General features: G+C 37.2%; 1 protein-coding gene across 7 annotated transcripts in view; it reads right to left on the reverse strand.

The window, feature by feature from the left end:
• The window catches only part of PBRM1 (polybromo 1), a 108,204-nt gene that overhangs the window by 39,534 nt on the left and 54,862 nt on the right, over positions 1-13,808 (reverse strand). For all 7 annotated transcript variants that reach the window (XM_087825020.1, XM_087825024.1, XM_087825019.1 and 4 more), the window contains 3 exons: positions 10,153-10,795; positions 5,444-5,655; positions 119-304 (listed from right to left, as the gene is read on the reverse strand). In XM_087825020.1, the coding sequence (XP_087681146.1) occupies positions 119-304; positions 5,444-5,655; positions 10,153-10,795 (1,041 nt within the window). The remainder of the gene's footprint in view (positions 1-118; positions 305-5,443; positions 5,656-10,152; positions 10,796-13,808) is intronic.

The following is a 13,808-nucleotide window of genomic DNA, read 5'->3' on the forward strand; positions in this document are numbered from 1 at the left end:
GTAGAACAACTATTGCTAGAAGACATAAAATGTCTGAATTACAATTTTCTTCCCTGAGGACCAAGGAGTAAAACAGTCACATCTCACAAATGTGCCCTTCAATTTAAAATGAGCTTACCAGCAGAATCTTCCCAAAGTCTCTCAATACAGACTATATGTGGCTGTAGGCTGGCTTCTGCAGGCTCTACATAGACGTAATCCCCAACATGGTACATGCTGTTCTTAAAGCTGCAGTCCTGGCTGTATGTGCGATGTAAACCTGAGAGGCCTGCAGCACCTGAGGAATCTTCACTCTTTTCAGCCTCTTAGGTAAAAAAGACAAAGAGGTTCTCATTAAAGGAATGTTGGAATCAGATGCAGGATTCAAACAACACATACCAATATATTTAATTCTTTTCTAGACATTCAAAGGCAGGATTCAAGACAAATAGTATAACATCCATATTCTCTATAGCCTCTACTCAAAATTGTCTTCTTAAATTATAACTAACTGCCATTAATTTAAAGAAATAAATTAAGTAAAGGATCTATAAAATAAAAATTATTATAATAATACATGCTCAATGCAGTAATTCTGGATGATACAGAAAGTTACAAATAGGTCACTTGTAAATCATGTAATCCGAGAGATAATCTCATATGTACTTCTTTTCATCTAAATGCCTCTGAAATTATTTTCCCTAACAGTTATTATATGGATATGACACAATTAATGGAATCTTAGAATTGAGGAAATACAGACTTATGTATATTATATATAATATACAGTACTATAAGCTACATATGTATACACTTACTAATATCATGAACATTTCCCTTGAGAGTAAATGCTTTTCAACAAGACTTTTATTTTTGTGAAATAAGACTTTTTAATGGCTCTAATGCAAGCCATCATTTGTAAATACCATAGAGTTTTTTTGGCTTTTATTTTAGAATAAAGCTCTGCCCACATCTTTAATTACTTCCTTAGGATAATTTTCCATAAATGGAACAGGTGGAAATTTAAAATAGCTTTTTATTTTTATTTTTTTAAATCCTCACCCAAGGATATTTTTCCATTGATTTTTAGAGTCAGTGGAAGGGAGGAAGGGAGGGAGGGAGGGAGAGAGGGAGAGAGAGAGAGAGAGAAACATTGATGTGAGAGACACACATCAATTGGTTTCACCCTGACAGGGACATTCAGGATCGAACCTACAACCCAGGTATGTGCCGTGCCCTAGACTGTTAACTGAACCCGTGAACCTTCTGTGTGTAGGCCAGTGCTCTAACCACTGAACCACATCAGCCAGGGCAGCATTAAAAGTATTTTTTAAAATGCATATTCCAAAATTACCCCTAAAAGTCCATACCAATTTAAGTCCCTCACTGTTTGGCTACAAGGGGTCGACTTCTCAACTCCCTAACATTGGTACAACAGGATCCTTATACTTTTGTTAAAGTTTTGCCAATTTTGGTGGAAAATGTTATCTAGTAGTTGATCAATCAAATGAACCCCTGTAACATATGCAGCATATTCACAAGGTTCTTGAGAATCTTATGCCAGCAGGAACACTGTCACCTGGGCTGAAAGGAAACAGTACAAAATGAAAGTGCTATTAATCCCTCCTTCCCCTCAAATTCTAGAGGCAGGAAACAGGCTGATAAAACACCTCAGCTGTAAACATATGCTACCTTTCATGAAAAAGGATGATTCAGAGGCAGAGTATTGAGCCACAGAGGACTACGAGGTCTTGAAGCTTAATGAAGTCTGCCCAGCAGGATTTCAAAACTGCTTGGAACTGATGACTAATTTTTTTCCATTCATTTCTCCCTTTGGAATGGGAATGTCTCTCTTAGCCTATGAATGTCCTATCACTATATTGTAGGAGCGAAGGACTTGTGTGTTTTTTTTTAAGTTTCACAGGTCCACAAATTTGTGTCCCAGGAAGGATCACACTGAGAGCCTCACCCATACACCTAAGTTAGACGATTTAAATGAGATTTGAGACTTTTGAGCTAATGATATTTAGATGAGATTTTGGTACCTGGTAAAGGAATGTTACTATAACAAATACCTACAAAATATGGAAGTGACTGGAATCGGGTAGTAAGCAGAGACTGAAAGAATTTTGAGCAGCATGATAGAAAATTTAGCCTAGGTTGCCTTGAATAAACTGTTGGCAGAGAAATGGACATCAACAACTGGGCAGCTGAAGGCACAGGAAAACATGTTATTGGAAAGCAGAGGAAAGGGGACCCTTGTTTACATGTACAATGGCAGGAAATTTAGCAGAACTGTGTCCTGCAATTATCTGGATTCTGGGCCTTCTGGGCTGATCTTTTAGTTCTTTTTCTTTCTCTGTTTCCATCTGTTGTTCTATTCCTTCAGAGATGTCAACTTTATCTTCTAATCCTTCTCTAAATGTTTCCTTTTGCTATCATTAAAAAAAAATTAACTTGAATAAATGTGACATATAATGTGTAAATTTAAGGTGTACAAAGTGTTACTTTGATACATTTATATACTGTTGCCATTGTAGTGACATTTGTCACATTACTTATAGTACAATACTGTTGTCTATATCAATTATACTGTGCCCGGTTCATTTACTACTTGTTGCAAGTTTGTACTATTAAATATCAATCTTATTCCCCCCACCCCCCATTGCTATCATTTTCAACAGTTTTATTGAGATATAATTCACACATCATATAATTTGTTTATGGATGCAGTAGTTGTCATCTCTGAAGGTCTAAATCTTAGTTTGTTGTTTTACATTTTCTCCTTCCGCTTTCACTTGTTTCCTCCAAGTTCATTTTTTGTTGTTGTTTTGTTCTCTATTTTACATCTTAGAGATTTTCTTTAAATACTTGGTCCTATTTAAATAAGTACCTGTTCCTATTTTAAAGTGAAATGCTAAGAAAACTGATTACAAGCTCTCTATGCACACATAGAGCTGGTTGACTGCTGGATTTTACTGGGGACCTCCAGATGTTTTTATCTTTAGTTTCTCCCCATTACCTGGTCCATTTCTTAAGACAAAAAAATCTCCTATTCTCAGAGTGATAAGCCTGACTGTCAGTTTTCTAGGAGCAAAGTAGCTAAGAGGGCCGGGGTTCTCACTGTTTAGTATAAATCCTTTCACAATGCCTCTCTTCAGAACTGTAACCTCATCCTTAGGTCTTCCTGATTGTCCCTAAATCTAGATTCTTCAGGATGAACAGTCACAGGAAGGGCTTGGGAGGTGATGTGGCAGTTCAGTAACTTTAAATTTAGACTCTTCTAAGCCCGTGTGCACCTACATTTTCAGGAATACCTGGTGTTCTAATCCCTGTGTATTTCTAGACAGGAAATGGCCTGCTAAGGTCTTCATCTGATGCTATCTTTGAAGCCAGTGTTAGCAACTTATCCATCCATTTTCTAGCTCTCAAATTTTAACTGCCATTATCTCCTCTTCCACTGTTCTTTAATTTTTTTCAGAGCAGGAAATGCTTGTGTTTATGCCTTTTGTTTTGTTTTAAAAAATCCCCTTTCCATCATTTTAGAGGTGTTTTTGGAAGAAGCAGCAGTAGACATCTGTGTACAATCTGCCATGTTAAGTGAAAGCCCTCTATGTTGTTTTACCTTTGCGTACTTATCCTTGTATGAGCGGTTAGTTCTGGTATTTAATATAATAAAAGGGTGTGTGAGATCTTTGGGTTTCCCTCAATTTCCACTGGTTAAGAAACCTCCTCTATGGCTTAAAAACCGAGAGGGAGAACTGACGTACACAACCATTATCCTATTTTCTGCTGTTTTGCTGTCCTTTAATATTCATAAAGTAACCTGACATAGGACAATCTGAAGCAGACTGTAGTTCTCTCATGGCTAGAAATAACTAGTTACAACAACCCTCAGAGTACACTGCTTCTACAGTCTTTCCTACTAAGTCCTTCTAGAGCTTACTTCACATTCTATGGCAAAGCACCACTTCTTACCCACTTTGTCACACTGCTGAGAAATACAGTCTCTTAGTGCAAAAAACAAAAACAAAACCAGTTATTATCAGGGATGTCTATGCAGCAGGGCTCCCTTTCCTCTAGTCATGAAATAGGTACAGTGCTGGGAAAGGAACAAAAATCTTCTACAGTCTTTGTCTTTATGTGGCTCTGCTCATAGGTCTTCTTCATAGATTATTAAGTCACTGTAAATAGTTCCTGGTAGCTAAGGACCAATCAAGGGCAAAGACTCCCATTGTAAGTATACGAACACACATGATATGAAGGTTTGCTCCTAAGTCTGCATAGCTAAGAGTCAACAAATGATTTAGGTAATGACTGTACTCGAGTACTTCAAACCTGTAAGAATTCACCCTCTAATGACTGATCTGAATGTGGCTTGGGGAATGCATTCAAAGTTGTAACCAACTTTCAAGTATCCCTTGCATTTTGCTTTTCATTCAGTTCTCCTATCTCCCTTACACGTGCATAGTTTCCCAGTCATCTAAGACTATGTGGAGAACGTATCTCAGCCCTTCTACAGTGAATTTTCAGGATATTCCTCAATCCCACTGTCACCTCAGGCTAGTAAAGCTATTAGGTTTACCCCATTCATTTCTGCATCAATCATTTTTCGCTGGTAAAGTCAGAGACCCTCCTCACTCCCCTCAATCACCATCCTAAATGATTATAGCCCCTCTTGTCAGCAAAGCTGCTGGCTTTCACAGCTAGCCCTATGCTGCTAAAATTATTATTCTCACCAACCAGGTTCCTTTTTCTTCTTTTTTGCATATGCCATTGCTTATAAAAATTTGCTTCAAATAAATTTGTTACTTGCTTAAGGAAATAAAAACACCTAGGAACAGATTTGATGCTAAAAACTAGTATAACTCTTAAAAAGTCATATATTCTAGATATCTACATGAACTTGAACTTTATCAGAAATGACCAAATTTCTAATAAAAGTTTCCACTATCAAAATATTTCTAACTTCTGACAAGTAACTCAAAGTAATATTTTTAGGTTGATACAATTAAAATTCTAAAAATTTCCTTCTAATTATCAGGTTCAGCCAAAGTATCATCTACTTATCTGGCCTAGAGTCTGTATGAGAGGAGCCAAGCTGCTGAACAATGAGGCAGAACCTTGATGCACTCACAGCTGAGAATGCTTTCTAGCCCTAGCTGGGCCCTTTAGGTTTTTATCTACCAACAGTATTAATCTCCCACGCTTGTGAATTAATTGACACTGTTCCTGAAGTACCAGGATAACAGCTGTGTCACTTGTAACTTCCAATCTTTTCCAGTCTGATGACCAAATTGATAACGATAAAAACATTTCCATCTTACCAGGTCTGTTTTGAAAACATCAACACCCTGAGTCTTCATTTATATCAACAGGACTCTTCTCCACTGCAAATTATAAGGCAAACTAGAGAAGAGTGTAGTATGCTTCTTCATATTTAATAAAATGAAAAGAAACCAACCTCTTTTTTCTTCTTCTCGTTTTAGTTTATCTTCCTCTATTTCTTTTGGTAATTTTTCCTTTTTCTCTTTCTCCACATCATTATGCAAATGTTTTGTAGTATAGCTGAGTGCTGGTGAAAGAAGGATCTCTCCATTTTTGCAGAGTTCATCACGAATTTTAATGAAAAACTGCTGAAGTTCTACCGCATCTTCGTATATTTCGGAATCTGTCCTATAACAACATCAAGTATCTATTGACGCACAGGCTGTTTCTTTTAAACACCTCAATTACATGTTAAATTCTATCAAATGCTTCTTTAATGTTAACTGATATAATGGTACTTTTGCACAGTTCTAAGAAGGGTATCTACTTAAAATTCGTTAGAACAAAATCTGAAAATTCATTTTTCCTGGGTAAGCCTCATGCCCACCAGTTTCCTTTTCATGAAAGTTTGCAGCTTGTATAGCTCATGTAAAAGGAAAGGCCTCAAACAGTTTCCAGGGGAGAAACACGGCATATGTATCAGCTGAACAGAAGGGGGCTGCCAGAATCGAGGACTATCCCAAGGCTCTATACCATGTGCACCACTTACCTGCATCTAATTTTTGGATTTTTACTTTCTCTTAATTGAGGGACCAACACATTACATACAGTGTTAACAAAAGATTTAGGCAATGTCCCTTTTCTTCTTTTTGGATTTGTATATCATGATTGCCTAGGCTGCTAGGAATCAGAATATATGACCTAAACTGCAAAGTCATGAGGGATCCTATAATGGTTACAGGTCAGTGTTCATTTTAGTTTCCCAGAAATAACCACATAATCTGGGGGAACCATCAGAGGCAACACAGTGAGAGATGGAAAAAAATTACTGGGTCATATTGAAAACTTTTAAAAGTTTTCAAATGAGAGGGCTGAGCAAAGTAACTTTAGAATTTGGACTGGTAGATATTTTATTACTATCTCAATCTACTGTGGTCTGAGGAAGGCTTAAATATAATTCTATTAACTAAGAATACTAGGGTCTGAAAAATTATTCACAAAGGTAGCCACAGACAAGGTCTCAGCAGCAGTCATGTAGACATTCTGGTCAGGGGAGTGTGGCAGGCATAGCAAGCCCAGACAGCTGCCTGCTGCCACCCACTACTAGAGCATCAGACTTTAGCAAAGCCTCCAGGGTGCTTCTCTTCATCAGAAAAGGTGAACTGGCAAAAGAAAATCTAAAAATATTGCCAATAATAACCAAAATGGATGTTAAGGTTTTAAAAATCTTTCCAGGTTATAAAACTGGCCAAGGGAATAAACTCCTACAACACTTTGATGCCTGTTTTCTGAAAAGAAATATTTGAAGACTGTCCACTAGAAATTAAAAATCATTTTGCCCGGCCGGGCGTGGCTCCGTGGTTGAGCGTCAACCTAGGATCCAGGCGATCGGGGTTTGATTCCCGGTCAGGGCACATGCCCAGGTTGCGGGCTAGGCAGCCAATCAATGACTCTCTCATCATGGATGTTTCTGTCTCTTTCTCCCTCTCCCTTCCTCTCTCTGACATCAATAAAGATATATTAAAAAAAAAAAAAATTATAATAGCTTACAATTTTAAGTATAAAATTAAAAGTAAAAACACACTTTTGACAGTGTCACAATGTAAATAAGGGGCAGATTTATAATTCCATCATGTCATGTAGTTTAGTAATGGATGTTCCTTGTAGAGCCATTAAACATCGGACATATCCTTTCTGTTTTATTTATTTAAAAATCTGTTAATCTAAGAGGCTAGGTATTCCCTGCATGTGCAAGAACAAAAACTCAAGAAGGATAAAGAAATAACTCTTATTCCATATAACTGGTGGGTAATCCTTATACATATGTCAGACATTCAGTAGAAGAAAATAATTAAGATTATAGGAGGCTCTTAGTGCTTCCCTAGTCCTTGTCATCCCATGGGTTGTTCCCTTACCTCAGGGTTGGTGAATGTCTGCCCATGGGTCTTATACCCACAAAATCATTTGGTCCGGCCCTGCCAAGGCAACCACAGGCGGGACTCGAAATTCAATAAATCATTTGGCCCACCAATGATATTAAAAATATCCAAATGGCCCTTGGCAGAAAAAAGGTTCTGCACCCACCTTACCTGCAAGGGAGTAAGAGCACTTAATCCAGGAATGCTGCCAGCATATTAGGAAAGCTAGAGGCCAACTGGCAGGAGTCAGCCCTGTGCTATTACTGAATACTGCTGATAGACAAACCACTGACACCTGAGTGAACTTTTCTATGCCTCACTGTTCAGATCCCTTCCACTTCAGGGTATGAACTGCTAGGTGATATTGGTAGGGGTAAGTGTGAAGCAAGAACACTGTTAGAGACCAACATGAAAATCTACTGCATGTGGACTTCATTAAATTCATGAACTTAATATTTTTGGGACATCTATCTTCATGACTGGCAATATTATAAATAAAGACATAGTTTATCATTCACTAAACTGATGCATCTCCATCTCAGCCAACATGGGTTATTCTTTTCCCCCCTCTTTATTTTCCCCCCACCATCATTTATTTTCCCTAAATCCCCTTCCACCTCCACTCACCCTAGCATGGGTTTTTCTTTAAGTACTGTGTGAGATATTCATTCATAAAGATAAGAAGGGCTTCCCTCACATTTTGCAACAAAGCTCTGGCATGAGTGAAACTGATCACTATCTTATATAAATAAACCTTGGACTCTTGTCTCCTAGGCTTCAAGAGCAAACACCAGTCATGTCAACAGCAGGAGAATGAAAAAGAGCTCATTTCCTAGGGATACAAATTGGTCAATTCTTAAAATAATCATGCTGCCTATATAAGATAAAGTTGCTAATAATCTAAGAGACAAATGTACTTTGGAAAACTCACAGAACTAACACCAAAATATAATGGGAATGGGGCCAAGAGTGACTTTAGACAGGGTTGGGGAACCTTTTTTCTGCCAAGGGCCATTTAGATATTTATATCATCATTCATGGGCCATATAAAATCATCAACCTAAAAATTAGCTATGAAAAAAGCTCCTAGATTTATTGAATTTTGAGTCTCACCTGTGGTTCCCTTGGCAGGGCCAGACCAAATGATTTCAAGGACCATATATGGCCCATGAGCCGGATGTTCCTGACCCCTACTTTAGACTTAAAGACTATTTAAGTAAACAGAACAAGAACAGAAGTCATAAGTCTAAGCTCCACAAAAGCAGGGTTTGTCTGTTTTCTCCACTGGCATATCCCATGCATCCAGATAATGCTCATAACTGATAGCCACTCAATAAACATTTGTTGAATAAATAAATGCAGCTTTTGACTGCAAGATGTCCACACTCACCCACACACCCCTCTCCCTCAGTCTTTCTCTTTATTTCTATTTCTACTGTTGAAGAATAAAGACCATTTCCTAAATGTGTCACTCAAGGGCCTCTCCAATCTGGCCCCAACTCCACCTGACCCTTATGACACACCATATTCATTTCCTAACCCTATGCCTTTACTTACACCACCTGTCTTATGTGAATCTCAACCATGCTTCCATTTTTCCCGATGCCTCAAGCCTTTTTAGAACTCTAGTGCAGAGTTCCTTGCTATATGTTGTCTCATGCCTCAAATTATTTTTCCCTAAGCATAGGTCCTTTCCCAACTGTCAGACTTCAAGCACTTAGAACATAGAGCTCAAGCCTTATCATCCATGGCTGTGCTCAATGACTGGTGTCTCAATCCTAGGCCTCTATAGTGGGGAAGAAAATGAGCCACCACACTTACTAGTTGTGTGACTTTGGGTAACTTCTCTCTGTGCACTTCTTCACATTCAAACTGGGAAGATTATCACCTACGTAGAATGGCTGTTCTAGAGGCTATATAAAATTTAGAGATTATCTACATGGTGATTTACAAAGAACAGGTGCTTAATAGAAATGGCAAACATTACTATTAATTTTTCTTTCAAGATTCAAAGCAAATGCAGACTTCACACACTCCCCAGCTGGAATTATCCCCTGCCAACTGCTTAAAGGTCTAATTCTCATCATGATAGACTGTAAGGTCCAAGAAGGTAGAGTCTGTAGCTTTAACATTTTATATTCCCCCAAATGACTACAAGAGCACAAAGAACACACACTGTAACTGCTGAAGCAAAATTGTTTTAACAGTCAAGTATACTATTGTCATGTGGCAAAGATGTATGACAAATAAATATTAAAAGGGAATTTAAGCTTGATGGAAATTTAAATTTGATTGCTTCTTTTAGAACATTTCATAATGTCAGCAGAAGGCACTTAAAGCGAGAAATGTGAGATTAAAAAAAAAAAAAGCCCTTGTAGGTACTTGAAATGGTGACCAAATTTAAATCAATTTAAACTCAGATCAATACCTTTGAACTATTTTAAGTATGCCTGAATTGAACTCAAACTTTAAAAGAAAACCACGTTAGTATTTCTAACTATAAACGTTATCCTCTGAATGTTTTGTTAAAGGCTGTATTTTAAGTTACACTTTTCAACAGATCTTCAATCTTGTCTTACTCCTTCTCATTAGACCTAATCCAGATGCTTTCTCTCTACAAATTCCGGCTCATTAGAATTCAAAATAGCATCCCACCAACCATAATCATGCACCTAAGGTGAACTAGTACATCAAAGCAGAATCCTGTCTTCTGTTTTACATTAAACATAATAGTTTATAAAAAAAAGAAATGGCTTTGAAAACATACCGATTCATCCTTCTTGCTCTTTCTAACACTTCAAACATATGCTCTTGAAATAAATCCAGACGCCGATAGCGATTATTTTCAACATTCTTCCTAATTATGTCAAAAGTAAGAGGAGGTTTGTTTGGAAAGCTGGGATCCACAGCAGGAATTTCTGCTAAGGAATCGCTGTAGCATCTTCCCTCATCATCTTGGTGACTCATGACTGACACAAAAAGATTGTGGATAAGCTCTTGAATCAGCAAGGTAACATTTGGAACATGAGAGTCCTCATCTCCCTCTAGGTCTCTCCGAGTTTCAAGCAGGACTTTGTGTAGGACAAGGGCATCTTTGTAGATCAAAGACTCAGGCTCATTGTATGTACAGGCATTGTTAAACATCATAACAAAGTCCTCAACCATAGAGTCTATATCTTGGTATTTGTTGGCCATCATATGACTTCGAATTTTTTCCATGTCCATGGGCTTTTTAATGGTCAGATAGTAGTCAGGCAGCTCAGATCTGGAGGGAAGTCTAAGAAATATGGCACTGAGGCGGCGACCCCTCTTATCAGTATAGTTCTTTACCGCTTCATAGACTTCATTTAGTTTCTGCTGCATTGGAGTCATATATTTTGATTTTTTAGGAGAGACGCCACTCTTCCTACCTAAAAGAAGAGATTTAACATTAAATGGATAAAATAAAATAATTAACCTAAATTTGTACAGTTGATGGAAAGGGACTATTCCAAGTGATTTGTAGAACATAGTAATTAGAGTATCTCTAGTGAAATATATACTACTGACAAAGAACTGGAAAAAATTTAAACTCTTTTCAGTAATCATATTTTTGATCAGAGAGTAAGTACTGTTATGCTGAGATAGTTGTGAATAAGGTAGAATAAAGCAAATGAGTAGTTATGTGACATTCTAATTCCATCATCTGTAGTATCCTTGAGAATGAAGTTTCATCATGAGTGAAAAAAGAGAGAGGACACTGAATAAAAGTCTTGTAGCCTTAAATCTCAAGGGTATTAGCATGAGCTTATAGTGTATTTTATCTTTAAATATAAAACACATATATACACTTTCCTAGGTCTGTCCAATGAAAATCCTAGGAAACAATGACCAACCCAGTAGCAGCATATCCCTATATAGTTTTGACTGAATAGACTGTAGTTTTGAAATACTGATTTCAAATACTGTCAGTAACTCCTTGGCAAATGGTCAATTTCCATTCTGTACAAGATGAGCCTAGAATATCTTAAAACACTAGACAGTAAAAAAAAATCTATTTAAAAAAATCTATCAATGACTTCTTACTATGGTCATGTCAAAAGAACATGGCAGCCAGCTTGGGACAACATGAGCATCAATAAGGACAATAACTACAATGGGTTAAAACTCAGCAATATGTTTAAATCTAGTAGTTCTTAATGTTACATAAAAATGAACAAACTGGGTAAATGCTGGAGGATACCAGTAAACCAATGCATTATTCTAAAAACTGGTAAATAAAAGGGGGGGAAACCTAGCTTTTATCCTTTCAAAAAACAATAACCAAGACAAACAAACAAACCAAAAACTGTACCACCAGGTAATCAAATATTGAATAAGGCGAAGTTTCTCTGTATGTATAAGTATTCTAGCTAATAACTAAGAAAGGTTAACATAAAATTATCACTATTTTTACATCTCTTTTAAATAAATCAATAGCTGAGCATCAAGTGCTGTTCAAATAATGGACAGAAACCACCAGACACCACGTTCCACCTGATGGAAGACCATATATCACCTCTGAAGCTGGGTTTTGTGCCAAAGGGAGGGGACGAGGATCAAAGATAAATCTGATCAAGTCTCTGGCTCCAATTACAGGTGATACAAGGGCCGAAAGAGCACGTTAAATACAGCAAAGGGTGCAATGAGCAAAACCCAGACTGTGGGAAACTATAGTACAAATCTAAATTCTCAACACATAAACTGTGAAGGAAAGAAATAAAAAGATGGAGGGGAATTTACAGATTAAAAGAAGCATCATTCAAATGAAATGTGTGAATCTTCTTTGGATTTTACCTCAACCAGACACTGCCCTAAAATGTGATGCAATGTAGGTATAGAAAACCTATGATGAAGCATCCTTGCCAAGCTGAAATGGAATCTAGTCAAGCTATCAGAATTAACTTCTATTTATAAGAAATAAGGGGAATAAAGAGGAAAGTTAAATAACATCACAAGAAAGTGAACTGATTAACCCAGAATTTGGGACTGTACAAGAAAAGCGACCTGGTTCCTAAAGAGTCAATAGCATGAGGATAAAAAAAAAGGGGAACTACTCTAGACTATGAGTTCAGGAGCACAATAATCAAATGTAACATGTAGAACTTAATTAGATCCTGACCTGAAGAAACCAACTGAAAAATACATTTGTGAGACACTAAAATGTGTCAGGTTATTAGATGAGACCCAGAAACTAAGAAACTGGCAACTTTCCTGGCTGGTGTTGCTCAGCTGCTTGAGTGTCTTCCCATGCACCAAGAGGTTGCTGCAGGTTCAATTCCCAGTCAGGGCTCATGGCCAGGTTGTGGGCTTGATCCCCAGTAGGGGGCATGCAAGAAGCAGCCCACTGACTTTTCTATCTCTCTCTCCCTCCCTCTCCCTTCCTTTCTCTATGAAATCAACAAAACACATTTTTAAAAAAGCAGCTAATAATTTTGTCAGGTGTAATAATGACTTCATAGTTATTTAAAAAAATACAGCTGACCCTTGAACAACACGAGTTTGAACTGTGCGGATACACTTACACATGGATCTTTTGCCAATAAACATACAGTTGGCCTCCTGTATCCCTAGATTTTGAATCTGAGGATTCAACCAACCCTGGACTAAAAACAGTATTTTTGATCCTGGGGTGGGAATCTGCATATGAGGGCTCACTTAAGTTATATGGGGATTTTAGGCACATGCCCCTAACCCCTAAGTTGTTCAAGGGTCAACTTGAACAACTGTGTATTTTAGAGATGTAAACTGAACTATGTAGAAATGAAACAACACGATTGGATTTTCTTTTAAATTATTTAGAACCAAAGAGAGAGAAATAAGTATAATACAACCTTGATAATGCTGAACAACAGGTATAGCATACAGGGGATTCACTGTACCATTCTCTATATTTGTATATGTTTGAAATTTTTCGTAATATAAAATAGAGAAAAGTTAACCTTACACATTAAAATCTCCTTTCCCTAAACCTAAAGAAATACATGTATATTTATATATAAGTTACTGTGAAATTATCTATTGATCAATCTTTAGTTTCCTAACTCAACTTATAGAATTAATTCTAGTTGTTTTTTATTTTTCTATTGATTTTAGAGAGAAAGGGGGGGGGAGAAAGAGTGAAACACTGATCTTTTGTTCCACTTATTTATGGATTCATTGGTTGATTCTTGTATGTACCCTGACCAGGGATTGAACTGCATCCCTGGCGAATCGGGATAATGCTCTAACCAACTGAACTACCCTGCCAGGGCCAGTTCTAGTTTTAAAAGGCACTGTGTACCTAAAAAGTAGAGAAAAGGGTTTCATTTTTGCAGAACTACTGTATGCTTTTACAATTCCATGAAAAGATAAATACCTTAACCAGAAAAAGATATTCACTTAGCAATCATACACAAAACTACT

This window comes from Miniopterus natalensis, chromosome 15, assembly GCF_054644295.1.
Source record: "Miniopterus natalensis isolate mMinNat1 chromosome 15, mMinNat1.hap1, whole genome shotgun sequence".
NCBI lineage: Eukaryota > Metazoa > Chordata > Mammalia > Chiroptera > Miniopteridae > Miniopterus > Miniopterus natalensis.